The 26,568-nt window shown below is 44.0% G+C and overlaps 1 protein-coding gene across 1 annotated transcript; it reads left to right on the top strand.

Annotated features, from left to right (window-relative positions):
• The first annotated feature begins 1,376 nt into the window (after positions 1-1,376).
• PITPNA (phosphatidylinositol transfer protein alpha) lies at positions 1,377-26,472 on the top strand. Its single transcript, XM_061363436.1, has 11 exons — positions 1,377-1,540; positions 6,393-6,423; positions 12,343-12,488; positions 12,730-12,829; positions 17,339-17,413; positions 17,766-17,849; positions 18,930-19,007; positions 19,918-20,028; positions 21,606-21,728; positions 22,435-22,503; positions 23,784-26,472. Exons 1-10 carry the CDS (start codon positions 1,521-1,523, stop codon positions 22,480-22,482), a joined length of 816 nt encoding a protein of 271 aa, XP_061219420.1. The 5' UTR covers positions 1,377-1,520; the 3' UTR covers positions 22,483-22,503; positions 23,784-26,472.
• Positions 26,473-26,568: the final 96 nt, after the last annotated feature.

Below are 26,568 nucleotides of genomic sequence, written 5' to 3'. Positions count from 1 at the left end.
GGCTATGGAAGCATGAATGGTGTCATCTGCCCAGTGGCATGAGACATGTTGAGTGTTGCCCTTGACTGTTCTCAGGTTAGGTGTGAACAGCCAAATGTCAACTAATCTCTCTTAGAAAAGTAATCTCTTAAATATATAGTTAAGTAATGCACACGGCAAGTTGAGAAAGAGCTCAAGCTCCGTTCCACAGCGTGAATAGGTATCAAAACAGTGAAAGAGGAGCAATGCTACGGGAGAGATGCAGGAAAGCCACACACCTCAGTTATCCACACTGGATGGATAGCATAAAGAGAAGCCTTGCCCTGTGATTTCAGTAACAAAAGTAATAAAGCTAGGGCTTGTTGTTTTTTATTGAGCGCAGGCCCTGTAAAAGGGTTTTTGCAGTTGTCATAACTAGCTGGGGTTACTCTTGATGCCAAGTACAGCAGGGCTGGCTGCTGCTTGGGAGTAGTCATGAAAATGGGTGAGGCCTTGAAAACGCTGTGAGTCGTGATCTGGTGCCAAGGTGGAGCCTTGGTGCTGGAATTCTTCATGGAACCATAGAGTAGTCTGGGTTGGAAAGGACCTTGTACCTCATCTAGTCCAATCCCTCCGTCTTCAACCAGACCACGTTGCCATGTCCAGCCTGGCCTTGAATGGCTCCTGGGCAACCTGTGCCAGTGTTTCAGCACCCTCACTATAAAGCGTTTTTTCCTCACATCCAGCCTGAATCTCTCCTGTTTTAGTTTAAAACCACCACCCCTTATCAAAAAGGCCTGTCTAAAGGCTCTCACCATTTTATAAGACCCTTTTAAGTACTGAAAGGCCGCAATAAACAGGGAGGAGTGGGATTAGATTGTTCCTGTGAGGGTGCTGAGGCGCTGGCACAGGGTGCCCAGAGAAGCTGTGGCTGCCCCATCCCTGGCAGTGCTCAAGGCCAGGTTGGACACAGGGGCTTGGAGCAAGCTGCTCCAGTGGGAGGTGTCCCTGCCTGTGCCAGGGGTTGGAGCTGGATGAGCCTTAAGGTCCCTTCAACCCAAACCATTCCATGCCTCTGGCAGATTTCCTCAGTTGAACACCCCCAGCTCTCACCCTCACAGAGAAGCACTCCATTTTTACTGTCCTTTGAAGAGATCCATGTCCTTCCTCTACTGAATTTACACCCCTCTGACTGCAGCCCTGACTCATCCCCTAGCTATGCCCGTTAATAACTAACTCATTTGCCAGCCCTTCGACACGAGGTGCTTTATCCCGTGTCCCCCAACCACTGTGTGTTTTATGGGAGGCAGCTCCGCTCCTGAGATAAACACCCGCCGTCCTCCCACGCACGCCGTGACGTAAGCACGCCTGCGTGGCGCCGTGACGCAGCCGTTGCCGCAGTAACGCCCCGCCTCTCCTCCCGCCGCCTCAGGCTCCCCCCTTCCCTCACCCCCCTCCCCTTCGCCCCGTCCCGGTGCGGCGCGGCCCGGCCCAGCCCAGCCCAGCGGAGCGGCCCGCAGGCGCCTGTCACCTCCAGCGGGGCCGGCCCGTGTGGCTCCGCCATGGTGCTCATCAAGGAATAGTGAGTGTGGGGAGCTTCTGCCTTCACCCCGGTCCCCTTCACCAACCTCTGCCTGTGCACCCCCCCTTCACCGGGCCTGCCGCGGGGACCGGCCGTGGGGGGCCTGGCCCTGCGCTGCGGCCGAGGGCCGGGGAGGGAGTCAGGAAAGGGGGTGTGGGGGGGGGAGCGCTGCGTGAGGGCCGCGGTGCCGGTGCGGGCGGGAGTGAAGGTCACGGCGGGGAAGGGGCCCAGCGGCACCTCCGCTTGGCGAGCACCGGCCTCCGGCTTCCCCCCCCCCCCCCTCCCGCCTCTGCGCATCGCTGCGGCTGCGCTCCGGTGCATGGCTGGGGTCGGGTCGTGCCCCCCGTGGCCTCCCGGCCCTTCGTCCTCCGCAATGAGGGGGGGTCTCGGTGCCAAGGGCCTTGCTGGGCTCGTACCCCAGGTGGGATCGGTGCACGGTGGGTGCTGTGCGAGGCAGCGGCATCGTGCCCCTTTCTCCTTGTCACAGGGGGAAGTGGCCAGGCGGGTTTTGACCCCCCTCGTTTCCTTTAGCTGTGTGATTTCTAACTAGAGCCCCCAGTAAGAGTGAATGTGGCAGAAATAAGATAGATCCAATGTGGAAGCCTCACCTTGGAGTTCTTTGCTGTCCCTGAGGCTGCTGAGGTTGTTGTGGGGTGGAAAACAGGCTGGAGGATCTGTTGTGGGGGAATGTGTAACTGCTGGTCGCATTGCTCTGTGCAGTCTTTGGTTCATCCTTGCTAACGTGGTGTACTCCTTTGGACCTGTGCACTTTGGCTCTGTGTCCTCAGCTCTGCATAGCCCTGCACATACTTCTGTCCTGAATTCTTAAGGTTAACTCAAGTGTGCTCTTAAGCGCATTCTATGCTTTTTTTTTCTTCTTTTTTTCCCTCACAGAAGATAGCTGTGATCCTGATGGTTAAATGGGTTTTCAGGTCTTCTTGGTGGCCTCTTTATAGCAATTTCTTTGCCAGATCATGGACCATGGTGTGGGTTTAAATGGTAGAACTGCATTGAGGGTTGTACTGAGCCTTGTAGTTGTCTTCAAACTTGATTAACTTCTTCTTTTCCCCGCCGTCCTTAAACTGTTTTTAGCCGACAATAGGGGTGAAGACTTGTAAGAGCAGCAGCAGAGCTGGTCTTTGTAACATATAGACACAGTTACCTTCTGCAGCGTTAAACGGGGTAGCAGGCAGACACCAGGGCTAAGCGCTTAGTTTCAGTTGCATGAAAAGATAATTAACTTGCTTGCATAACATCTGTTTTGTTGAGGTTTTCCTATGAATTTAGTTGGTTAATGTCAGCTTTCCTCTTATAACCCCCCTCTGGTTTCTTTCTGTTTGCATTCATGTATCTTTTCCATGCTTCTGCTTGCAGTCTCTTGCCCTGTACTGCAGTAAAGCTCACTTGCCAGTGAGATAAGCTCCCTACCGGGCATCTCATGAAGACAGGAGCAAACATACTTTGAATCTTCAGATTTCTGGGAGTATCAAAAGCTCATTTGGATGAGCATCACTTCCACAAGTCATTTTGATGATATTATTTACCTCAGCAAATCAACATACCTGCCTGGCTTTCACATCGCCTGTTCCAGAGCCAAAACGTGAAGTGCAGATTATCAGATTAAAGGTTAAAGGACCAGAATTCCTTATTTTTGCTTTATTTGTACAGGCTTCTATTTCTGTTTTCAAAAGAGTGACTAAACTTTTAAAGTCTTGTCATTAGTTATATTGTCCTGTTTGTTTTTTTCCCTTCTTTGTGCCTTTAAGGACACTCAAGGTTCCTGCTGTACTTCTAAAATGAGCGTTTATTTTTGACTTCTTGGGGTTCCCAACTGGTTGTAACAGCTGCATATTGAGTTATGCCACTGTGTTTGTTCTGATCTGAATCTTCCTTGATGTTGTATGTGGAAGTTGCCCATTTTACATGCTATTTGTGATGGTTTTTTACTAAATCTCATGTTCTAGGAAGCAGTTGTTAACAGCATATAAACCCCACTCTTTTTGGTGTGACCTGTCTAGTTGAAGGACTTTGCTGCTGTTGTTGGATTAGTTCAGGGTGGCCCAACACTGCATACAGGTACCTTAGCGTAGGTGGTAAAAATATAAGTGAACTGTAGCTGCATGTCATCTGAGCAGATCATTCTTCCATCTCTGAGACCACTTGTCACATCCTCCCTACGAAATCAAATGGGTTTTATGATGTGCTCCATAGGTATTGTAGGAGATGTTACAGAAATAGAGCAATGTAACAAAGACCTGATGTCACATCTTTTATTGTCAGTCAATCTGTATCCTCTTTTCTTGTACTGATGGTTATGCAGAGATAGCTTTTAACGTTTTTATCTGATGTCTTATCAGGCATCTTTCATTTCTACCTGTCCATGTTACAGGTAAGCTGCATGGGTTTTGTTCATTGGTTGGGTTTAGATTTTGTTGTAGTTCTAGGGTTTGTAGATGCTGCTTGTTCTCCTTATTGTGATTTCAGTTACATCAGAAGACCTTGAGGAGAATCAGAGTGTAAAGACTGACTTCCCTTTCCTGTGAAGTGACGATAATGACACTGACCTCCTCTGCAGCTGTACTTCCCTTTGCTGTCATTTGAGGCAGATTTTAATCTAGGAGGGAAGTTAAATGTTCTTCACCCATTTCAGGCCAACCACATCATATAATTTCTGATATGTTGATCTAGTTCTGTCCCCAAGTTAGGAGTCTTTGTTCCCATTGTGAAGCCTTTCTTCTGATTCCATCCTCTTGAGTAGTCTTCCCTCCTCTTCCTTTATCGTTTGGCTACCTGTAAGTGTTAGTCATCCCCTGCACTCTTGGTTTGCTAGGCTAAATGAATTGTAAACTGTTTGTCTTCCCTGTGTTTCTGTTTCTCTGTTCATGAACATTGACCTCTAGGATAACGTTCAGGTCTACTGTCTTCCAGAAATGCAATTTTATTACCTTACATCAATCATTTTATGCCAGTTAACTAACCTAATGTCATGCTTGATGGCATGGTCTACCTCTAGAAATCCATTTTCTTTTTTGTTCCCTATGTAAGGAATACCATACTGAAGTGGATCAAAGGCCCTCTTCCATCTTGCCTTCTAGCAGGTATTTTTAGGAAACAATATATAAATAGTGAGTAGAAGGATTGTTCAGTATATCCTACCAGTAAGTGACATAATGACTTCCATGAGCTGATCAAATCCCATCTTAAAATTGCTTATACTTCTTGTGTTTGGCAAGGAATCCTGCAACTTAGGTATTCATAATGGGAAGAAATACACCTCACTGGTCTTAAATTTGTTGCCTGATGGTTTTTATTCTTTCCTTCTACTGTAAGGCAAAGTCATTCTTCCTTCTTCATTCACTGTTTTCCCACTATTCATGACTCTTTAATGCTCTACCATCTCTTAACCCTTTAAGTGTTCTTCTTCTCAGTTGACAGGCCTTAATCTAACAGCTTTCTTCTCACACAGAAGCTTCTTCCTATCTCCAGTCATCTTTTTTGCTTTCCTTCATGTGTTCTGTATCCTGTATCATAGTCAAGGTGAGGTGACCAGAACTGTATGCAATATTCAAGATGTTGATGCATGAGAGATTATAGTGACATAACTGTCCTTTTTTTGGTATGTATATGTGCATGTGGTGGTCCCATTTCTGATGTCATGTTTGCTTTTGAACTACAAGTGAACTGATGTTTCCAAATACTCTTCTATCAGGACACCAAGATGTTTGTTGGTGACAGCTAAGCTGGGGCTTATTAACCCCATGTGTTCGGGGAAAACCAGTGTTTATAATGCATGATTCTGCTTTTACAGCCACCAAACATCTGCAGTTCTCAGTGTCACAAGGAATCTTGCACAATCTGCAGATTTTGCCCCTCTTGCAGTTTGTTCTTACAGTATCTTTTTCGTAACGTTCCTCTAGTGAAGGGGAAAAATACCTATTTTCACCAGTATTCTTTTTAAGAATCGGTTTATTAATGCAGAGGACTTTTTCCTGATCCCATTATATCCTAATATCTCTGAGACTATTCCCAAAGAACTTGGAATTCTTCCACCACTGGTAGCCATATCCGTGTCATATCTGTGTCACGCGTTGGTTCCTTGTTTCAACATCATTGGTACTGAGAGCAGAGGTCAAATGCTAATCTAATTTTGGAGATCATATACATATATATATAAATAGTATTTTTAAAGGCCTTAACCTGCATTTTCAGCAGCTTTAAATTGAGTTTTATTCTTGCCTTTTTCCAAAAATCTCAGTGTGGCTTCAGGCGGTCTTTGCCCTCTTGTCCAGTCAGTTGATTCCAAGAGGCATTTGGGAAACCACAATGTGAATAAATGTGACTCATCTATAGAGAGGCAACACCTTCCTTTGCAGTCAGCTCTGAGAAAGCCTTCCATAGGGTTCTCTATTTAGTGCTGTTTCCTACTGGATAGGACATGGAAGCAAATGGCTTGTGACTGTCACAGATCTCTGCAAAACTGCTGAAGCACATAGCAGTGCTCTACAACAGCTTGATGAGAAATAAGATGTGGCTTGAAAGGATGTTGTGAGAAGGCACACAAAACTGTTTCAATGCTGTGTAGACTTCTAGGCTGCTATTACCAGCAAGGGTCTGCGAACACTGCACAGATTTAATATAGGATTGCAGTTATTCTATATCATGTATTGATTCTCTTTGAGGCTATTGTATAATCTTGGGACTAAAGAGTAAGCTCTAGGGATGCCAGCACTGGGTGGGTGCTGGAATATTGCAGGGACAGAGCTGTGCAGCCTTTGCTGTGAGGAACGTGTCATGTAAATGTTGCAGCTACAGGGATATTTGTTAACTTGCTGTTTCTGTGTTCCCTTTTCAGCCGTGTTATCCTGCCTGTGTCTGTGGAGGAGGTAAGTCCTTTTCTTCTTGCTTCCTTCTTTTAGGACTGTAAATAAACTTGTGATCAAAGCAGTCTGTATGAACAAAAACTGGAAGATGCACGAGAAGGATGTAACTGTCTGCAGGACCCCTGTGTGTTGTTGCTCACTCACCATCATTTTGACCAAAGAATTGAATTTCTTTAAGCCTGAGGGTACTGATTCTCTCTCCTTTCAGATGTGTCGATTTCATATCTTGACTTCTCAGACTGTTATAAAGTGCAGTTTCCTTTTGATTAATACTATTGTTCTTCTATGTTTTTAACACAAAGAGGAAGCTTTAGTACAAATTTACGTTACCCTTTAAACTGTGTTTTGCTGGAAGTCTTTTGTTTTAAACTTTTAGACAAAGACCAACAACTTCTTGTGATTTGTGAGGCTGGCTTAGCTAAAGAAAGCTTGTGTATATTTTTCCTAGGATTATTTAAGACCTTTATAGCTCTTACAGAATGAATACTGTCTTTTTGTCTAGGTAAAGCTGTAATTGAGACAATAAATGTAGTTTATAACGGACATGGAGAATGGCTGTGCAGTGTCTGTGGCTGATTCCCTGCTGTTCTCTCTGAGAGCTGCAGCTTGCCTTTCCTTCCTTCTGCACTGAACACCACTCTTGCAGAGAATTTGACCATATAAATGTGTTCCATTTCTGAATGTTCACACTAGCAAGGGAGATGAGAAATTGAAATGACTGAGTTGCAGAGTCCATAGCACCTCTGTAGGAGATAGGAGATTCCTTCTTCCAGATGTATTGTTTTTCTTCTTGTGATCCTTGGCTGTAAGCCTGAGGTCTGTGAGCTCTGATCAAGGGCTTGTTCCGACTCTCAGGGAGAGCTGTGATAACAGCACTCTTGTTCATTTTTCTTTCCCCCTGACTGTAGCAGCTACTGTGGCACAGACAGTGGTGAGCTGGATTGTGGCAGCACTGTTTTAAGCATGTCCCTTTTATAACTCGCTGCTCTTTTGACAGAACACAGTGTATTTCTGCAACCATGAGGCTGGCTAGTAATAGAAAAACTATGTTAAAGCTGAATTCCTTGTTCCTGTGGATCAGTCTGCTGTGACAGGCATCACATGCTGACAGAAAACCTAGACCTCTGATCAGAGGATGGGTTTAGATCCGTGTTCTATGCTGGTGCAGGAATGAGGCTGTTAATGCCACAGGTCTGTTGCTTACTCCTTACCTGCACCTTACATTCTTTCTGCATCAATCTGTTTCAAGCAGGATTAACAGAAGGTTTGTTTGTCTCTTTTACTGTGCTTGAGTGCTGCTTGTGTGGGGAAGTCCTTGACAAAGAAAGGACTAACATGATAAGCTTTATCAAGCAAGCAAAGGATGCAGACTTGCAAGTTAGAAAAAGCTATGAGTAAATGGTAGAAGACCTTAGCCTGAATAACAGGAGCCCTGCCTCATACTGATACTCCTCCTAGGTATCAAGCCATGTAAAGACAAAGTCATGGCATTAGGATACAGATTGTATCTTTGAGGGAGTTAGACTGGATGGAGCCCAGCACAGGGTTTTCCAAGCTCTCTGATACTAGGATTAACCTTCATCCAGTTAAAGTGAATCCACTGCTATGCTCTTTTCCCTCCCTGGCTGGCTGTTCAGTGCCAGGCACGTTTGATCCTTGTGTGTAGGCTGCCTATGTGGAGAACTGAGGGACTGGGCGGTATGTAAATCTGTCTGTATAGCAACCTCCTTGTCTGTGGATGCCCTGGGGTCGTCTCTTTCAGGAGGTGTATTCCTCTCCTCTGGATTGGAGTTGTACCAGAGAGTTGAGTAACCTGAAAAGCCTATGGAGTGATGAGCAAATAAACATCATTAGGAGGGAAACAAAACAAAAATACTGAAGAGAACACTTTAATATGTGCCAACTTGATGAGACTTTATCTCCAAACGTGCATATTGTCCCTATGTGCCCTGGGTGATGCCCCTCTTCAAGGTCTGGTGGTTCTCTTGTGATACGCCAGAATCCCAGGAACCTGTTCCTGAAGGAATTGGGAAGAGCTCTAAAGTTCACTTAGCTTTGCATAAGTGCTTATGTGATGTGGTAGTCTTAAAGGTATGCTTAAGCAGAAAGGTTATTTCCATATTGACTCAAAGGATGACTCTTGCTTTGGGTTTGTGGATTGCTTCATCCCCCTTTCCTGTGCGGAAAGATGCTGACACATCTGTGCATCACTTGGTGGCTACATTGCTGTCTTGTACTACAAAACAGCTGTTAAAGCTTCATTGCTTTCAAGGATTTCCTCTTAAATAGGGCTCTGGGGACTTCTTGTGGCTCTTGACCATGTTAGCTGCTCATTAAGCATCTCTGGCTAGCAAGAAGGCTTAAGATTTCCCTTTAATATGGGCAATTTTTGCTTGCAATACTGAAGAGCTCACGCCTTCTGCATGCAAATTGCTGCCAAAAGTCTGATCCCAATGTGTAACACATTGAATGAAATTAATTATGACTTTAAGGCATTGTAATAGGGCTGATGGAGTCTGCTGTGGTGTTCTGTTGATACGCCAGGGATTGTTTGCTCAGGCCCTTCACCCCTAGCAAATGGGGCTTAATCAGTAGTAAGGAATTCAAGAGAAAACTAGTGATCAAGAAGGCTTTGAACTTAAAGAAGAGATCAGTGCTGAATGGTTAGCCAAGTAAGTGCTAAGATGGGAACAAAACAGTGGAAAAGAAGCCCTGGTGATGACTAAAACTTGAAGGCTAGGATGTAGGAGTTAGACTGTAGCAGACTATCTTCTGCTGGGAAACTCTGCCAAAACATGGTCCTGTTGAAGTGCAGGCTGCAAGCTGCACTCCTCTGTTGGTTTATAACATTGCCACACTGCAAGGAGAAAGAAGAAAAACACCTTGTTGGATCTTAGGGGCTAACCTTTACTTTTGTACCCTGACCAACATCACGTTGCACGGTGCCAGCTTGGAGAGCGCGGTCTTGAGTGGCTGTGTGGGTGTCTTGCCAGCTGCCACTTGGAAATGCTGGTATGGATTAGAGCTGTGTGTACACATTCTGTGCTGCCTCTTTGTTCCTTTCACATGGGAAGGAGCTTGCCAAACACAAAGGGCTCTTATTTATTAATTGTGTTCAAAGCTGCTTTCAGGGAAATGACTGGTTTTGAAGATGGTTACATAGAGATTAGGCCTTTTGAAAGAAATTTGATGTAATGAAGATGTGCTGTCAGCTGTATAAGGTGTTATGAGACAGATCCTCTTGATCTGGGTAACTTCTTGTAGAAGAGAAGGTGTTTTGGAGCTCTCAGGTCTGCAAGAATAGGTCTGGGACAATTTGGGCTTCACAGAATGTGTTTTCCTGTTAACTTTTGCAGGCAGATGCTGTAGGATTTGTTCATTGGGATAGCTTTATTTGCACCTTTTCCTCCATTTATCAATGTGATTAAAGGATCAGAAATAACAGGGAAGATTAAATGGTGAAGATGCTAAACCAAAGGGCTTATCCTCTTAGTGCCTGAACTTTGACCCATGTATTTAAAAGGAAGCAGGAGCAAATGGCTGTTACTAAGAGAAATTAGTTTGTGCCCTTGATACCTGTCCTGAGACTTCAGTCCTCCCCTTTAATATTGTAGCTGCCAAACTTGTGATGAGTTCTATTCTCTGAGTGTCCATGTGGCTCTTACTCCACTAAATCAACTTGCTCCTAAGATTTCCCAGCTCTCATGTTTTGCTTGTTTGGAGGGAGGTGAGTGTTCTGCTTCATATGGGTCATCTACAGCGTTACGTATGAAATGTCAAAAGGCAAAGAGTTGTATTGCAGACTCCAGACTGAAACCCAATCTGCTGGAGACAGTGCAGGAACCGTCTAGCCAAGTGAGGAGAGCCTGTTTAACCTGGCCCTCCTTACAGAGCCAGGTCCAGCAGAGCTGTTGCTCCTAGCTCAAAAGTGGCCTGGGATGCTTTTTGCCCTGTCCCTGGATGTCCTGTCTTCAAGCCTTTCTACTTTGGCTTACCATCTATTACTCTTCCACTAGGAATAAATGTTCCCTTGGGTCTGGTGAGCACCAGGTGGTACAAAACCTCAGAGCTTGGGTACTGTTGTTATTTTGGGTGCTCTGTCAACAACACTTAACCACTGTAGAAATCTTCCTTTCTTGCTGCAGATGAACCAGCCAGAGATGTATTTCTGGGCTGTTAGCTCTGAGCTAACACTTTTCCAGCCTGAATTTCAGTGTATGGAGTGCTAGGTGCTATTCCTGATCCTGTGCTGGGGAAAAGGAAGAAGGCCTAAGCAGTGTTCCATTGCTTTGTAGTTATGTTTTGGAGGTTTGTGGAGGGTTTGGTGAGGGTTTTATGTCATTGCACTTCTGCTGTTTAACACTTGGTGCATTACCCTTCCAGACTGCCTCTCTGTGCCTTTGGCAACGGTTGCTGTCTTGCTCACTTTCAGTTGTGAGGACTTAAACTCTGTTAAGTTGGAACACTTCCTTTTGACTTAATGTTTAACTTCTTCATCCACAAACCTTGTCTGCTCATCTAACTTCACCTCAAAGACACCTGCATGAATTTTCTTCATTTTATCATGTTTCTTTTGAGCTTTGCATCCCCTTTTTCTGCTGCCGGAGGCAAGAGTGTTTTAGTCTTTACATTTTCTATGGAAAAGAATGTTCTCTTTGCTGATGTTTGTGATTCTTCCTCTTCCCTTCCCTGTGAAACATTTGGGCAGGCTTCTAATGAAAGAGATGGTGTAGTGTCAGGTAGTTTGAGTGAAATGTTGCTGCCCAGTGAGTGAAAAATGATCTTTTGGTAAGAATTTTGTGGAGTGTTGAAATTCTGTGCTCTCCCTGTCAGTGGTTTAATGCTCGTGGGTTAAGAGGAAGTCTGATACAGGAAAACCCCAACCCAACCCAAACATAATAGGGTGAGCAGTGCCAGCATGGATCAGCTGCTCATCTGGGGCATTTATTGGTTAAGTTATTTCATTAGATAAAGCTTTCAGGATGGGTTTAGTTATGTGGAGGTAAAACAGCATTTAGGGACGGATAAAGGCAGTTGGGAAGGAAGAAAAAGCTTGGTTGTAGAAGACCTAACAGAACAGAGTTTGATGGAGGTGCAGAAGAGAAATGGGTGTTCACTGGGGAGAAATGACCTGATCTGATCATAGTGTCAGGTTTGGCAAGAGATGTTTAAGCATGCTGGTCTGGTAGTAGGCCTTGTAGTAAAGGCTGAGAAGGGTAATTTCAGTCTATTCAGCCTTAAAATGAAGCAGCATTTAATTGGAAAACTCCCGGGTGCAAATACCCTCCTTACTTAAAGCTTCTTACTTTGTTGTTTTCAGCTGCACTCATCTTTGACTCTACTGTGCTCCTAAGCTGTGCACATGTAACAAGTATGTTCTCAAAGCATTTAAAAGGTGATGCAAGTACCCTTTGTGTTCTGCCTACCTCCTGCAGTCTTGCACTACCATATTGTCAAAGGAACTTCATGTGAAGTTCTTTGGGGCTCTCCTTGGGTAAAGTACTTTATGCTTTTTAAGTTAGGACTGGCAGTGCGTTATTCTCCATTTGAGCTGAACAATTGATGCTCCTGTGTGCCAAAAAGGGTGGAAAACAATGGATTTTTCTACAGTATGCCCGAGGCCATCTGTGTTTAAATGTTGTCCTGACATACCTTTAATCTGTTTTACTTTCTCCTGAAGTTGTGTTGGTTTGGAGCTTGGGATTGAAGGGTTAAAGGTAGCTCTTCTATTGACAGTGCTTTCCTCCTAACTACCACTATATCAAAATGAAACGGAAAGAGCTGCTTATCTGGGCACACAAGTGGGATGTCCCTTTCTCTGCCTTCTCCCCACATGATAAGTTTATTCTTGGCTTGTTCTGGTAAAGTTATTACTTCTGCTAAATTACAGCTTTCACAATAATGTGTCTCTCACTTCTTTAGTATCAAGTGGGACAGCTGTATTCTGTGGCAGAAGCCAGCAAAAATGAAACTGGTGGAGGTGAAGGAGTGGAGGTCCTGGTGAACGAACCCTATGAGAGAGATGGGGAGCGTGGGCAGTACACACACAAGATCTACCACTTACAGAGGTATGAAAACACTTTATTCCTGGAATTGGGAAAGGCTCTTGAGGCAGGAGCCTCAAGGAAGGAAAATACAATAGGGTTGCAGTGACTGTAAAACATGGATTATGTGAAAGCTAAAAGACATCGAGGTAAGACAGGAGTGTAACAGCAGCTGGCACTGGTACAGCTGGATGTGAGCATCACTGGTGCGCCTATTACCTGTACTTCTTATCAATGCCTTTCTTCCTGTTCCCAAATTCTGCAGCAAAGTGCCAACATTTGTGAGAATGCTGGCCCCTGAAGGAGCTCTGAATATACATGAAAAAGCATGGAATGCTTATCCCTACTGCAGAACCGGTGAGTGCGTGCGGAAGGACTGTGTATGGCTGGCTTGTTGGGGTTTTGGGGGCTGGAGGAGAGGGTAGGAGGGGATAAGGAAGGAGACAACCAATATAGAAGCTGTTTCAGCTCTTAGATCTTGGATTTCTGTTTTCTAAGCCCTTTCTGTGGTCAGGAGAAGCAAAATATAGTGCTGTGGACTTAAAAGAAATGCCCTTGTCTCATGTGCTGCTGCTAAATGACAATGGGAAAGAACATACCAAGAAACAGATGTTAGTCCTGCTAAAGGAACAGATGTACTACACTGAACCCTCACAGAAGTTACCAGCCATGATGGAGGGGGGTGGAACTAGATAATCTTAAGGTCCTTCCCACCCCAAACCTTTCTATGTTTAACCACTGTTGTTTTTCTGGTCTTTGTTGCTGTAGGAACTGCAAATTTGACTTTGCCTCCAAACTCACGTAGTGTTTCTGGCTGTGCCTTATGCTGTTTGTGTATCTGAAGGGTGCATTTTCTGCCGTTTGGTAGTGGCACCGTTGCTATGGGAACTGTAAACTTAAAAATCCCAACTGGCCTTGAAACTCGAGATAGAAAAAATGTATTTTTTGAGAGGATTTACTTGAGAGGATTTTAAATGAAGTCTTTTAAAAGAAGGAAAAAGCTTTGCGGTGAGGGAGGATAACGTTACTTCAGCAGCAGCGTAGTGGAATGGGTATTTCAAATACAAAATTCATCATCAACTGCAGAGTAAGTTTTTAATGTACCACATAATGCAAGATGCTGAAACAATATTAATTCATAGCATCATAGAATAGATAAAGTTGGAAAGGACCTTAAAATCATCTAGTTCCAGCCTCCCTGCCATGGGCTTTCCCATTTTTATGCAGTTTCCATGCTGCATATTGCTTAATTTAGCCAGGAGATGTCTGTTTTTTTCCCATGTTAAGTACAGTGAACTGCTTTAAACACAAATAGTTCTTTCATTAATGCTTTAAGTTGTGGAAACAGATCTAACTAAGTTGACTGCAGTAGGTTTTGTTAGATGTAATGCTTTACCTATCTCTTCCTCCTCTTTTTCTTCTCTGAAACAATGGTGTGGGGTTAGCTTGTGCTGTCACTCTTAGCTGCGTATCCTTCAGTTAAACACTGCTAAAACGCTACTTAAAAGTGATACTAAAATCAAGTACAAGACTTTCTGACACAGTCAAAGACGTTTCAGGTTTTGGTATGCTAGAAATGCTAACGACACCCAACAAAAGAAATCCTCAACTGTAATAAACACCGCTATGAGATGAGATAAAGTGCTGGTTTGTGGGGGCTGGAGCAGAAGGCAGTTTTTCTGCGGAGGCTGACAAATCTGTTTAGAGAATCTGCCAGCCTGACATGAATCAAGAAAAGCTCCAAGAAGTTGCTGCAACCTTCACTTGTTAGCACTGGGCAAGAGGGAGGAACCCGTGTGTGGTGTAGGCTGCTTGTGCATTATCATTTTACTTTGGGTATTTCAGTCCTATGTGAGAAGACTTGGATGGCCTCATGTGAATCTTTGATCATGCCAGGCTGGCTTACACCAAGTAGTGAGAGGGCTGAGAGCTGTGCCAGAGTTTGAAATCTAAGAGCCACGGACACAGCAGGAGCTAAACCTGATTTGGCTGTGTAGGAGTTAGTGGTACTTGTGCCTGTGCTCTCCTGGACCAAAGTGAATTAGCGTGCTGCTCTCTGGAGCACATCACCACATCAGCTACTATACAGAGCCTTTCAAACTTGAATAAAGCCATATTTCTAGTTAATTGTGCCTCATGGTATATATATTTTTAAGTATATTAGATCATCCTTCTTACATTTCCTTATACCTCCTCTGGAAAGCTCAATCATTACTTTAATATGCATATTATACCATTATCAAAGAAGGATGTTGCTCCATCCCTGGCAGTATTCAAGGCCAGGTTGGATGGAGTCTTGGGTGACATGATCTAGTGTGATCCACGGCAGGGGGGTTGGAATTGGATGATCTCAAAGTCCTTTCCAACCCAAACCATTCTGTGATTCTATGATAAGTACCACAGGTTGAGGGAATGGAAATGCCTAGCTTATACCTAACCTGCAGTTCTGCACATGTGCTGTAGTATGTGTTTTTTCTGTGCTGTGAATGAAATCCTTGCTTAGCTCTTTTGAGAGCATGAACTGTAAATGAGACTGTTGTCATATGCATTTACAACTTCTCCAGTAGAAATGAAGTGAAGGCTGCCTAATAGCTAGAACTGTGGGCTGGTGCCAAGGAGTGTTCTTGGTTCTCTTTCTGCGGTCTGACTTAAATATTAATGTTTCTGAAATGTTGGTAGGAAAGCAATTGAAAGTGTGCTCTGCTCTGCTGAGTGTCAGCATGGCCCGTGGCCAAATGTCAGGCAGTTGAGGAGTTAGAACTGCAGCTGAAAAGTGTAGGAGTTGCTGCTGCAGTGCCTCACTGCAGGCCCTGGTTTGTGAAAAGCTGAGCCTCTGAGTTTTAATAGGCATTTCTAAAGGGATTCGTTTGTTTGCTTTGCAAATGAGGTGTCTTCCCCACAGAGATTAGGAAGGTGAAGGGACCTGTTTGAAGGCAGCTGCGTATTCATGGCACAGAGACATAGGAAGATGGGAAGACTCTGGCTTATGATTACTATTGGGTTTTGTTAGGACTAGCAGGAAAAAACCCTCTTTCTTAGAGAAATAATGAAGTGCTCTTTGAGATGAAATTCAGCCTTTTAAAGATGAGCCTCAGCTCTGCTTGTTCTCTCCCTCCACCCCAACATGTCAGGCTAAATAATGAAGCCTTCTTCATTTAAATTGCTGTAAAAAGCACATTTCAAATTGTTAAAGGTTTAGGTCACTCCAAGGCCCGGCAGCAGGGAATTTAAGGTAGCTGGATGTGCATGGAAGGTGATAACGGGGTGGTTCTGTCTGCATGATGTTGGGTTGGAAACTCACAAGTTGTAATAGTGCCCTTAAACCAGAATTCCTTCTCAGTAAAGCCCTTGTGAAACTTCAGAACAAAGCAGCAAAGCTTCAGACACCCTTATTCTTGAGTGGAATTGCTAACGTGCTCTGGTGGCTCAGGTAGAGCAGATGCTGACTGTTACAGGATCTTAAATTGCTTTTCTGTGTTGAATAATTGAGCCTTACTATCCAGGGAGCTCAGTTACCAGGAGCAGTAGAGATGCAGAGGCTCTGGTTACTGCAGGCAGCAGTGATGAGGTCTGCACTGGCCTGAAACCCAGCATGTGCTTGCCTCAGAACTGTGGAGAGGTTTCTTATCTGCAAGCTGAGAAAGGATTGGTCATATCCCATCAGCTGAGCATACTTATTCCATCTTCCCATCCAGCTGGCTGGAGGCCAGGGAGCAGAAGGGGCAGTACATAATTAATTGCTGCTCCTCCTGGTTTCTCCAAGTCTGAGGAGTTCCAGAGGAGAAGGGGGTGACGTTCTCTGGGCTTTAGTGACTTGCAGGGTGGTCTCAGCAGCTCCCTGGGAAGCTGAAGTTGTCCCTGGTTTGCTGGTGGTGGGAGGAGGGCAATGGTTGCTGTATATTCGTTTTGCACTAAAGTACTGTATCTTTTTCTTTCCATGTGTTGATTTCTTGGACCAGTTATTACAGTAAGTATTGATTTTACTGATGCTTAATGGAAGCATATGTAATGTCTGAAATGAAGTGTTTTGGGTAGGAGAAGGTCATTATCTTGAGCTAAAGGCCCTTTAGCTTTTGTCATTGTAAGATGATGTAGATGAAGCCCCTTTACCAACTGTGGCACAGCCACAAACAGTTCATAGCTAGGGACAGAGATCTTGATTGCAGCGATGCTCAGCTTCACAAATGGGAATGTACCATTGCCTAGATAAAGGATTCAAAGAAAGTTAGCTCATACAGTTATGTCCCTTTTAATAACCTTCTTCTGAATTTGATATTTCCTTTTTACATGCCAAGTGTTTTGCTGGCTTGTGCTTTTGTTTCTGCTCCCTTGAGGGAGGATAGGGTTACCTTTGGAAGTCCTTTTCTACTTACAGTAATAATGAGAAACGGAAAGTGGTTTTGCTTACTGTGCTTCTTGTCCCTTCCCTTTCCAGTGGCAAAGCTCTCAACACATCAGTTTAGTACTGTTCATTGGAAGAGTTGTATACAAGTATGTACTCTGTGTCGGATCAATAATCTCTCTGAAAAGACAGTTTCTGCCTAGTTAACTTATGTTACCTCTTCTAAACTCTCAATGAAGTGGCAGATACTGTCCTTTAAAGAGAAAGCTACTTATAAACCCCAAATGTTTTGCTAAAGCAATGGTACTTCTGGTTTTTATAGTAAATGACTTGGGGTTTGTTTGATCTTCTGTGTTTAGTGATCAAACAATTTTGCTAAAAGCAATGATGTGTTTACAGATAATTCTCAAGTTCCCTAAATCAAACCCCAGTCAAGTCTAATTCTTGGAGTTGATTTTCCTACTGCCTATCTAGCTAATGGAAGACGAGTTAAATATCCAAAGAATAACAGGAAGCTTTATTTTGATGACAGAATGAGTATATGAAAGATGACTTCCTGATCAAAATCGAAACCTGGCATATATCAGATCTTGGAACACAAGAGAATGTAAGTACTTGTGTTGTGTGTTTTATTCATCTCCTTAATGTTATAGTGCTGCTTTCTGTGCTAGATTAGATAGTTGCTGTGTGGAGCTCTCTGTTTGCTGTGTTATTGCACTACCAAGGCAGAGACTCTCTCCTGTGGGCTTCTCATATCTGCTGCACAAAACTGTCCCCCAAGCACTTGCTCTGTGTGAGCACCTCTGCTTCTCTAGAAGGTTGTGTGTTTACCAAAGTATCCTCTCTGTACGTGGACAGGGAACGCTGGGGGTCTGCATCTCCATCTGGGGTTTTATGATCTTAGAAGGGGATTGTTTTGTGGTGGCATCATGTACATTAGTCTTGTGCTTTCACTGCAGGTTCATAAACTGGAGCCAGATGTATGGAAGAGTGTAGAAGCTATTTATATAGACATTGCTGATCGGAGTCAAGTACTTCCCAAGGTATGGTAGGTGGGTAAGAGCTCCCTACTGTGGGGGGCCTTGTGCTAAAAGAGAGATAATGTACACACTGTGTTCTCAGGGATGGTCACAGGTAACAGGACAAATGAGAGGATGGAAAAGAGAAGGAAAAGTGTTCCTTAAACGTGTTTAAGCAAGCTAGAGGAAGAGCTCTTCTAAAAGCTATGTTAATGGTGTCTGTAAAACAGTGTATGTATGTAGTTCTACAGCACTGCAGTTGGTTATAATGCTTGAATAGCAAGAAATGGTGCTGCCCTTTCCATACAGAGTCGTTTTGAAACTGCTTCCTTTTTGAAACTGACCCCTGGCCTCACAAGTGTGTCTTGAATTCATGTAGCTAATCCTGGTTTCTAAGAGTCACCACAGTTACTGTAAGAAACTAAGAGATGTTTCTGTACTGGTCAAGGAAAATACACCTGGAGCAGAAGACTTGTGATGAAGATGCTACGAATTGATCACTTTTGGCACTAAACTGATGATGATTTGAGTTTGGTTTCATTTTAATTGAACTGGGGGTATGAGTAGAGTACATACCCCAAATGCGGGAGGGGAATGCTGCAAATTATTTCCTCTGTAATAGGGGGCATAACTGATGCCTCTTTCATTTTGGTGGTGCTATGAGCTTGCCTGTATTTGTCTCCTAGTGTGCAGTATGTGAGCATCATACTGATGGAGTGCTATGAAAAATCCAAGCTATCACAGCTCCAGAAAACATAGCTATTTTCTGCAGCAGCAATATTTAGCTGCCAAAGAACGAGTGGTTATAGGAAACCTATCCTGAAGGTTTACACATCTTCTGATAGATTTACCCCAAAGGAGTCCTTACAAAGGTCATATCAGTTTGTTACCACTTCTTCATATAGGTCTAGGACACAGCACAGGGGGGAGAGATATGTTTCCTTGAAGAGTGCCTGACCTAATGTTGAAGTCTGAAAACAGTAGCTCTTGAGAAGGCAGTTAGAGGTTAGTCTTTGCCCACCAGAAACATAAATCCTTTGTGGTGGTGAGCAGCTGGGTAAGAGTGGGATAATTTGTGGTTAATCTCCCATGTCTGTCCAATAGGATTACAAGGCAGAAGAAGATCCAGCCAAATTTAAATCTGTCAAGACTGGACGTGGACCTCTGGGTCCCAACTGGAAGGTATGTGTTGGATGAGATCAGGAGCTGTATCAGCTTACGTGACTGAAGTGTAGATACTGGGGCTTGGAGCCAGGGTTAGATATCGAAACCATGGGATTCACTTCTGTGGAAGGGAATGCAGGACTCAGCTGGTGATCTGTTAAAGGAAATGGAAGAGTTTGGTACAAACAGAATGAGTTCCAAGAAATCACCAGGGCTGTCTGGTGTTCAGCCCAAGGGTTCACCCAGGAGAATTGAAGGATGAAATAGAAGAGTTATAAGCAGCAGTGTTTAACCTTTCACTGAAATCCTTGGAATCTCAAGACTCTAGAAGAGCAAATGTGATGCCAGTCTTTAAAAGGGACCCTGAGGGGGATCTGGGGAGCTATGAGTGTGCAAGTCTGATCTCTAGCAGGTCAGCCTAGAAGTTGAGGTTGTAAAGAGTGGATGTGGCTCCTGTAAAAGGAAGCAGGGAAGTCCATCTTGCAAACCTTGTGGGGTTTCCTATAAGGCTTGCTAATGATGCGGCTGGCTTGGATGATATCATCTATTGGCAAAGGTTTTAGGGAGGGACTTTTTCTGAAGACTTTTAAGGAAGCTAAGTTGCTGTGGCACGAAGAATGAAGATACTGAAAGACATTAATTCACTGGTAGAAAGAATAGAGGAGAGGAAGGAATAATCCATCCTCAAAAAGGAGGGAAGGCAAACTGTGGAGGAACTAGGATTGATTTGCATCATGATCTTAAATACCATGGAAAGGGGGTGAGCAAAAAGATGTGACAGAGCTTGTCAGTATAAAACAGGTAAGGTATAAGGATGCAAGATGAATATGAGGAATTGTGGAAAGAATTCATGGTTATGACTGAAGAAGCTGCTTTCCTGGAGACATTTGACCTGAGTCCTGATGTGAATGTCTCTGTGTCTTTGCAGAAGGAGCTGGGCAAACAGACAGATTGTCCATACATGTGTGCTTACAAACTGGTAACAGTCAAGTTCAAGTGGTGGGGTCTGCAAAATAAAGTCGAGAACTTTATACAGAAGGTAAGTGAGCTCGTTGGTGGGGAGAGGTGTGGAAATGAGGCATCATCTCCCACCTGCTCTGGCACCTCAGCTTCTGCTAGTAGTGTATTCTGCTTGGTGATGCTAACTTGAAACCCAGTCATGTCACCACAAGCAATACAGTCAAGGCCTTTGCCTGATACACTGCAAGGTTTAAAGTTGGATTCAGTTTGGTTGTTCTGTGAATTGGCTATTGAACCATTTTCACTCTAATGTAAGAAGGTGATGAAGGTGAACTGGCTGTTTGTTGGTGTTTGATAGATAAGCCTGAGAATTGGGGTCATTTGATAGCTGATTTGTGGATGATGAGATGATGCATGTATACTAGGGTTATTTTGGTCAGGGGCAAGATGTGGGTAGGTACCTACAGCTTCAGTTATCCAGTGCGGATCAGCTGAGGATCTTTCTGGCAAGTGCTACAGCTCTAGTCATGTTTTCCTCTCCTATTCTGCTGCTTGAAAAACCTATGTTAAAAAATAAGCAGATGGTGGGAAACTTTATTACTTAAAACCATGAGTAATTGGTGTCCTGAAAAGAGCTTTTTCTGCAGCAGAGTTCTTAACCCGTGAACTGCAGCAGGGTGCTGGACCTGGGAATTGGTAGGTGCAATGTTCATAGAATGCCCATGACTTCAGAGCACGGAGACTGCTCAGTGCTTAATATTGATGAAGTACAGTGCTGCTTCTGCAAAAGCAATTCTCTGGTGATATAACCTCAAGAGAACCCTGAAGGGGAATGACTGTGCTGCTGCAGGATTTCAAATGCTTGTAACAAAAGCCCTGAACAAAGCAGTGTCTTGTATCCTTTCCTCATGAGTGTCTCTTCAGCTACACGGTTGTGTCAAAGTAGTTGAACTGCTTTTGATGAGAGCAGGTTATGAGATGTGAAACCATGATTGGTAAAGCTTGAAGTGTCCGTCCTTAGTGCGATCTCTCCAAGAGGCATTGTGTACTCCTGTCTAATGTAATGATCTTGTCTAGCTGATCTCCTATAAAATGGAAGTAAATTGCTCCTAACTTGAAGTAGCTTCTGCACATTTTGGGTGTGGAAAACAAGTTTAGGCTTGTTTTTAGGTCACTGTAAAAGAAAAAAGCAGGATAAGTGCATACGAACCCTTTACACTTGGTAACCTCCAGTTTTCAGCAAGGATTAGCTTAAGAAATACTTTTATTCTGGTCTTCCTTTTTACTGCACCTTCAGGCCAACGATTGTGCTTTAAGTAAACCCAACCTGAAGCGCTTGATTCAGTCGAAACACTGCTGTCAAATCAAAGGAAATTACTAAAGCATTCACTAATTCCTTCAATGCTCTGTCTAGGCTTGGGGGAGAAAAAAAAAGCATTTCTCCGTGGATTTGAGGCTGTAGGTATTCTGTTAAAGGAATACAAATGAGCTAGCTCCAGTTTCCAATTGTGGCAGCGCCACAGAAAGGTGGGCGAGGGAGCCAGTGCTTCAGTGTACACATCTCTGACAATTGTTACAATCCGGTTAGATCCATATTAATTGTCCTCTGAGTCAGCTCCTTGTATGTTTTACTCCTCCCTCCTCCTCCTTTTGCAGCAAGAAAAGCGTCTCTTCACAAACTTCCATCGGCAGCTCTTTTGCTGGCTGGATAAGTGGGTTGATCTGACTATGGAGGACATCCGTAGGATGGAAGAGGAGACCAAGAGACAGCTGGATGAGGTCAGTGAAAAAGCAGGGCAGGTGTGGGTTGGGTGAGACACTGCTGCTACCCAGTACAGTGGAGAGAGGAAAGAGTGCAGCATTGTCATAGCATAGTGTGTATTGTCCTCCTGCTATTTAGGTCATGCTGCTTGTGCTTTGAATGATTGGCTATGACTCCGTTGTGCTGGCATCTCCTTCTAATCATTATGGACTTCTTGTGTTTGTTGTTGAGCCAGTAAATATGTTGAAGCACAGGTAATGAGAGTATGAGTAGCAATGATTCCTTTATTGCTTTAATATCTTCTATTAGCTTTCACCCAAAGCTGAATGATCATTTTTGTGCTCATTAATTTCCAAAAAAAACAGTTCAGTAAAAGGATTTTTAGCTCTTAAGTGCTGTAAGCAGGTACTGGGGGTATGTAACAGGGTTTGGGAATAAGGAGTACATTGTTCTGTGATTTGTGTCCTGCACTGCACCCTTCTCTTCCTTCATGCCTCAGGATTTGTCATTATAGCTTCATGTACACTCAGCCCTTTGGATAATGGCTCCAGATCCTAGTAACCACAAGTGGTCCTGCACATGTGTATGCCCAAACACTGATTTGGGATGCTCAGATGCAGTCGGTGGCTTACATGAAGGAAGTAGCTTAACTTGTTTCATACGAGTAAATCCTGAGATAACATCATGTGAGAATCAGCACTGGAATAATGTTTCTTCTTTCAGATGAGAGAAAAAGATCCAGTGAAAGGAATGTCGGCTGCAGATGACTAACATGACTTCTTCCTGTGCACTGTAGGTATCAAAAGAGATCGATAAAGCTCTGTGTTGCTTTATTTAGGAGGAAAAAAAATACATATTTGGGTAAGAAATGATCCTGTTCATAGCTTCTGACAGGCAAACCTTGGTATTAACTGTGGTCTCTTAGTGAGCCTGTTTCACTGCTGGGTTGAGGAGTGACTTTACCCTCTTGTTTCAGAGCTATCCTAAAGAAATGCCCGAGGGAAAAGTGTAAGAGAGATGTGTTAGAACATTTTGTAGTCTTCACCACTGTTCTTATTTCTGCAATGCATGTGTTACTTCCCATGACTTGCAGAGGAACTTTCGTCAGATCCAAAAGAGTAAGCTGGACCTGCAGATACTTAGAATATATTTGGAAATAGAAAATCCCTTTGAAGATATGCTTGGAATATATTTCTTGCATTGTTTAACAGTAGTTACTAATGGACCAAGGCCTGGAGCAACATTTGTACATCACAGGAGAAGCAGCAATGACAGTTTTAAAGCTACTGGCTTGTTTTTCATCTCTTTCCCTCTATGTTAACTTGGCATGGGAGGGACTGTCGCACTGGAGAGCATGTATGAATTTGCCTTTGTTGGCCAAGTCCCCAGGATGCATTCTAGGCTGTGTGCTGGATGGAAACGTGTGAGCAGTGCTGAGATTGTTCAGCCTCATTCTGTTCAATTGAGTCATCAGTTTGGGTTTGGTGACTTTTTCTTAGATACTGTACAGAAATAGCATTAGGGAATTAAGAAGGCAGGAGAAAGAAGAGATTGTGCATTTAGGTAGAGATATCCAAGCCACTAGACACAACTTTTCCAGGGCAGTAAAAAACCATCCTAGCTATGCTTTGAAAGAATGGGATCAGGCACAGCCATCGCACCATCAAGGACTCTCTGTTTACCTCTGCTTGTCCTCTGTTATCTGCTGGTGGTTTGGTGGTGGGGAACACAAGGTTGAGGGGGTGTCCAAAGGAGTGTCTTCTGATAGATACACATCATTTATTTAATGCAACTTAAAGCTTTTCATTTCCCTCCTGATTCATGCTCAGTTCTTAGAGAAATGAGTTTTTGGTTGTATCAGAGCCTCTGGACTTTGTGAGATGGTTTAAATCACAACTTGGGTTTGTCGCTTTTAGACTGTGCTGTAACTTCTGCTCTGCATCAGCACTGAAGTGTAGTGAAGCAGTGGTGTGTTGCCATTGTCTGGTGACAGTGTGTCCCACGTTTGCTTTCTGAAGGTTCAGCTGCTCTTCCCAAGTGCTTCTAAACCATTTTCCTCTTGTCTCTCGTAGTTTGCAAGACAGTCGTCAGGAAGGCCCAGGGAATCCACACTGACTGACGGACCATCTCTGGATCAAGCCTTTCTCTATCCAACCGGCAGGCGATTTTAAATCTCCCATAGCTAATTCTAGATGCCCCTTAATATTGTGAGCAAATAGACCGTCTGGTACTAAGCACTCCAACGTTAGCACGTGGACGAAGGAGGCAGCTCCTTGGAGACGTGTGACTTAGAGATCGCTGTATTTACGGCTCCTCCCTCCTTTATTTTCATTGTGTTCAGACCAATTTCCATGTGGCCCTGTTTGAGTTCCAAGTGACATTTTTAGCTAAAATAGTCTTGTGATGTGGTGACTTAGATTTATTATTATTTTTTTCCCTGTTTTTTATGTTTTTGGGGTTGTTTTTTTTTTCCAAGTGGGATAAACTGCCACCTTTGTTCCTGCCCCAGCCCTTCACCATTCTTTGCGTAGTCTGTTTGGAGAGGGAAACTGTCAGTATTTTAGAGTGCAGAGCTATTCCACAAAATGCTATGCTCTGACCCTTGCTCCCAGGGTAAGAAATTTGATGGCATGTAATTCAAACACATAATCAGGAGTAGCCAGATATAGTTCTTGGTCTGTGATGAATTGTGATCCATGGCTTCTGCACGGCATTACTTTGTTCTGTTTTAGCACACATGAATTAAAGGCTGTGCAGAAGCTGCGTGCAGCATCCCTGTGCTTGGGCCTTCAGCACTTAACTGTTGAGTTCCACTGTAGGGGCACGTGGTCCCTTTGGCCTCTGTTGCTCTGTTGTCCTTCAGCTGCGTGTGTCACGTCTACATAATCATTATGGAAAGTTGCTTGGCACATGTTGCAGCTTCTTCCTGGTTCTTTATTTACTAAAGCTTCCCATAACTTACAAAGCTAAAATGATTTTGGCTCACTAATAATAATAATAATGTGATTTCCTAGACAAATTGGGATGTAGCAAAAGCTGGGGTACAAGTAAAGTCTTGGTATCTGAGTCCATCCAGATGCCTGGGTTGGCGGTTCTGCTCAGCAATAATGTTCTTCCCATTGTAAGACTGACTAAAATATCTCCTTTCTTACTATAAAAAAGAGCAGCTTTTAAAGACCTGCAGTTGTTTTCTAGGGTATCTGTTGGTTATTATAAATCACAAAGGACGTTGTTAATATAAAGAGCTCTGGTTATTTAATGAACTTCCAATACTTACTGTAACTATCCTTTATGTTGGTATCAGCTTTAGACAATCAAATAAGCAGAACAGAATCAAAGAAATGCTGCTTTATTAAATACATATGAGAAGAAAACCCAATTTCCTTGCTTATGCCTAAGGCCCAATGTTTGATTTGTCCTTTATGTTTTCCTAGTAGCAATCACTTTACTTTCCACTTCTGTCTTTGGCGGCACTAACGTGAAATACCCAATGCCAAGCACAGTCGTGGCTCTGTCACCACCTTTGAGGAGTCTTTGTGGCATTGCCTCCTTCAGCCCTTCACATTCCTGCACGCAGGAGATCCTGACACGATCCCGAACGAGGGATCCGAAGTGTTTTTGGAGCGAGGGAAGATGAGGTGTGCTCAGGAGGAGAGAGGATGGAGCTTGGTTCCTGGGGGAGGGGGCAGTTTATCCCTTTACTTTTAGTTTGTTCTGTTTGCCTTACTCATGTCAAAGTGCAATAAGCTCTGAATTGTACCAGTAACTCTGGCAGGCTCCTCTCAGTGACCTCAGGTGGCTTTGTGGGGCAGGGGTGGGCTCTGAGGGGTTTTTAGCGCTCTCACCAGGCACAAATAAAACAGATTTCATGTAGAATACTTAAACCGCATTTTAATCCGTGAAGCAATTTGGGACCAGGATGGTTTCGTGGCATCTCCTCTCGCTGTTGCAGAAGTAGGCCCCAGTTGTAGTTCTTTGAGTTGCGAGTATTTTTAACAGAGAATTCATGCACTGACTTCTGTTCCTGTTTGTCTGTTACGTCTTGAGGGATTCTTACACTTGAGGACAACCTGGGAATACGACACAGCACGCTTGTTCTTTCAGTTCCTGTTATCCAAGAGGCTTTCGAGCCGGTGACGCTAATCGCAGTGGAAGCAGATTGTAACATTCCACCCTGCAATCCTTTTCTGATCCTCTGATTTCAGAGTGAGAGCTTTTACACAAAGCTTTCCTGATTAGTGGGGAAAAATGGGAAAAAAAAAACCCAAGAAGCAGGAACTCCAGCTTGGATATTTCCACCTTTCCCTGCCCCTTTGCTTTCTGTCCTTCCAGTTTAATCCAAAGTGGAAGCATCCCTCAGCCTCGGGATAGACAAATCCTATTACAGCCTTCCCACCTTGATGCGTGGTGAGTGTCTTTCATCAGCTTCAGCAGGAACCCCTCAACCTGCCGGCTCCATGAGGGGTTGTTGCTGGGCTGTTGGTCCAGTGTAGGGTGATGGTTGGTTGGGGACCCCCTCTCTGCTCCACACTGGGGGTCCGGAGCCTGGTACCTCGCCTCGGGCTGGTTTGTCCATCCCCACTGCACCGTTCTGCTGGGTTCATCCATCATCGTGCTCTTTTCCTTTGGCAACACACACTTTGTAGGATGGGTTAGATTATCTCGTTGTTTCTTTAAATGTGAGTTTGTGCCTTTTTTTGTCTCCTAAATCTTCCAATACAGGCATATTGGAAACGAAATCTAATAAAATACTAGACAGAGCTTTTTACGCCTCCTTCTCCTTTGTTTTGGGTGCTGATGGGGGGGGTACTCGAAACCCACCAGAGTCCTCCCACACGCTTGGGGGCGCCACCGCCC

Source organism: Neopsephotus bourkii, unplaced genomic scaffold (genome assembly GCF_033783945.1).
Source record: "Neopsephotus bourkii isolate Nb327-2 ecotype Australia unplaced genomic scaffold, CSIRO-AGI_Nbou_v1 NB_1154, whole genome shotgun sequence".
Lineage (NCBI taxonomy): Eukaryota > Metazoa > Chordata > Aves > Psittaciformes > Psittacidae > Neopsephotus > Neopsephotus bourkii.
The sequence above is the reverse complement of the archived record's forward strand: the minus strand, read 5'-3'. Positions and strand labels throughout refer to the sequence as shown.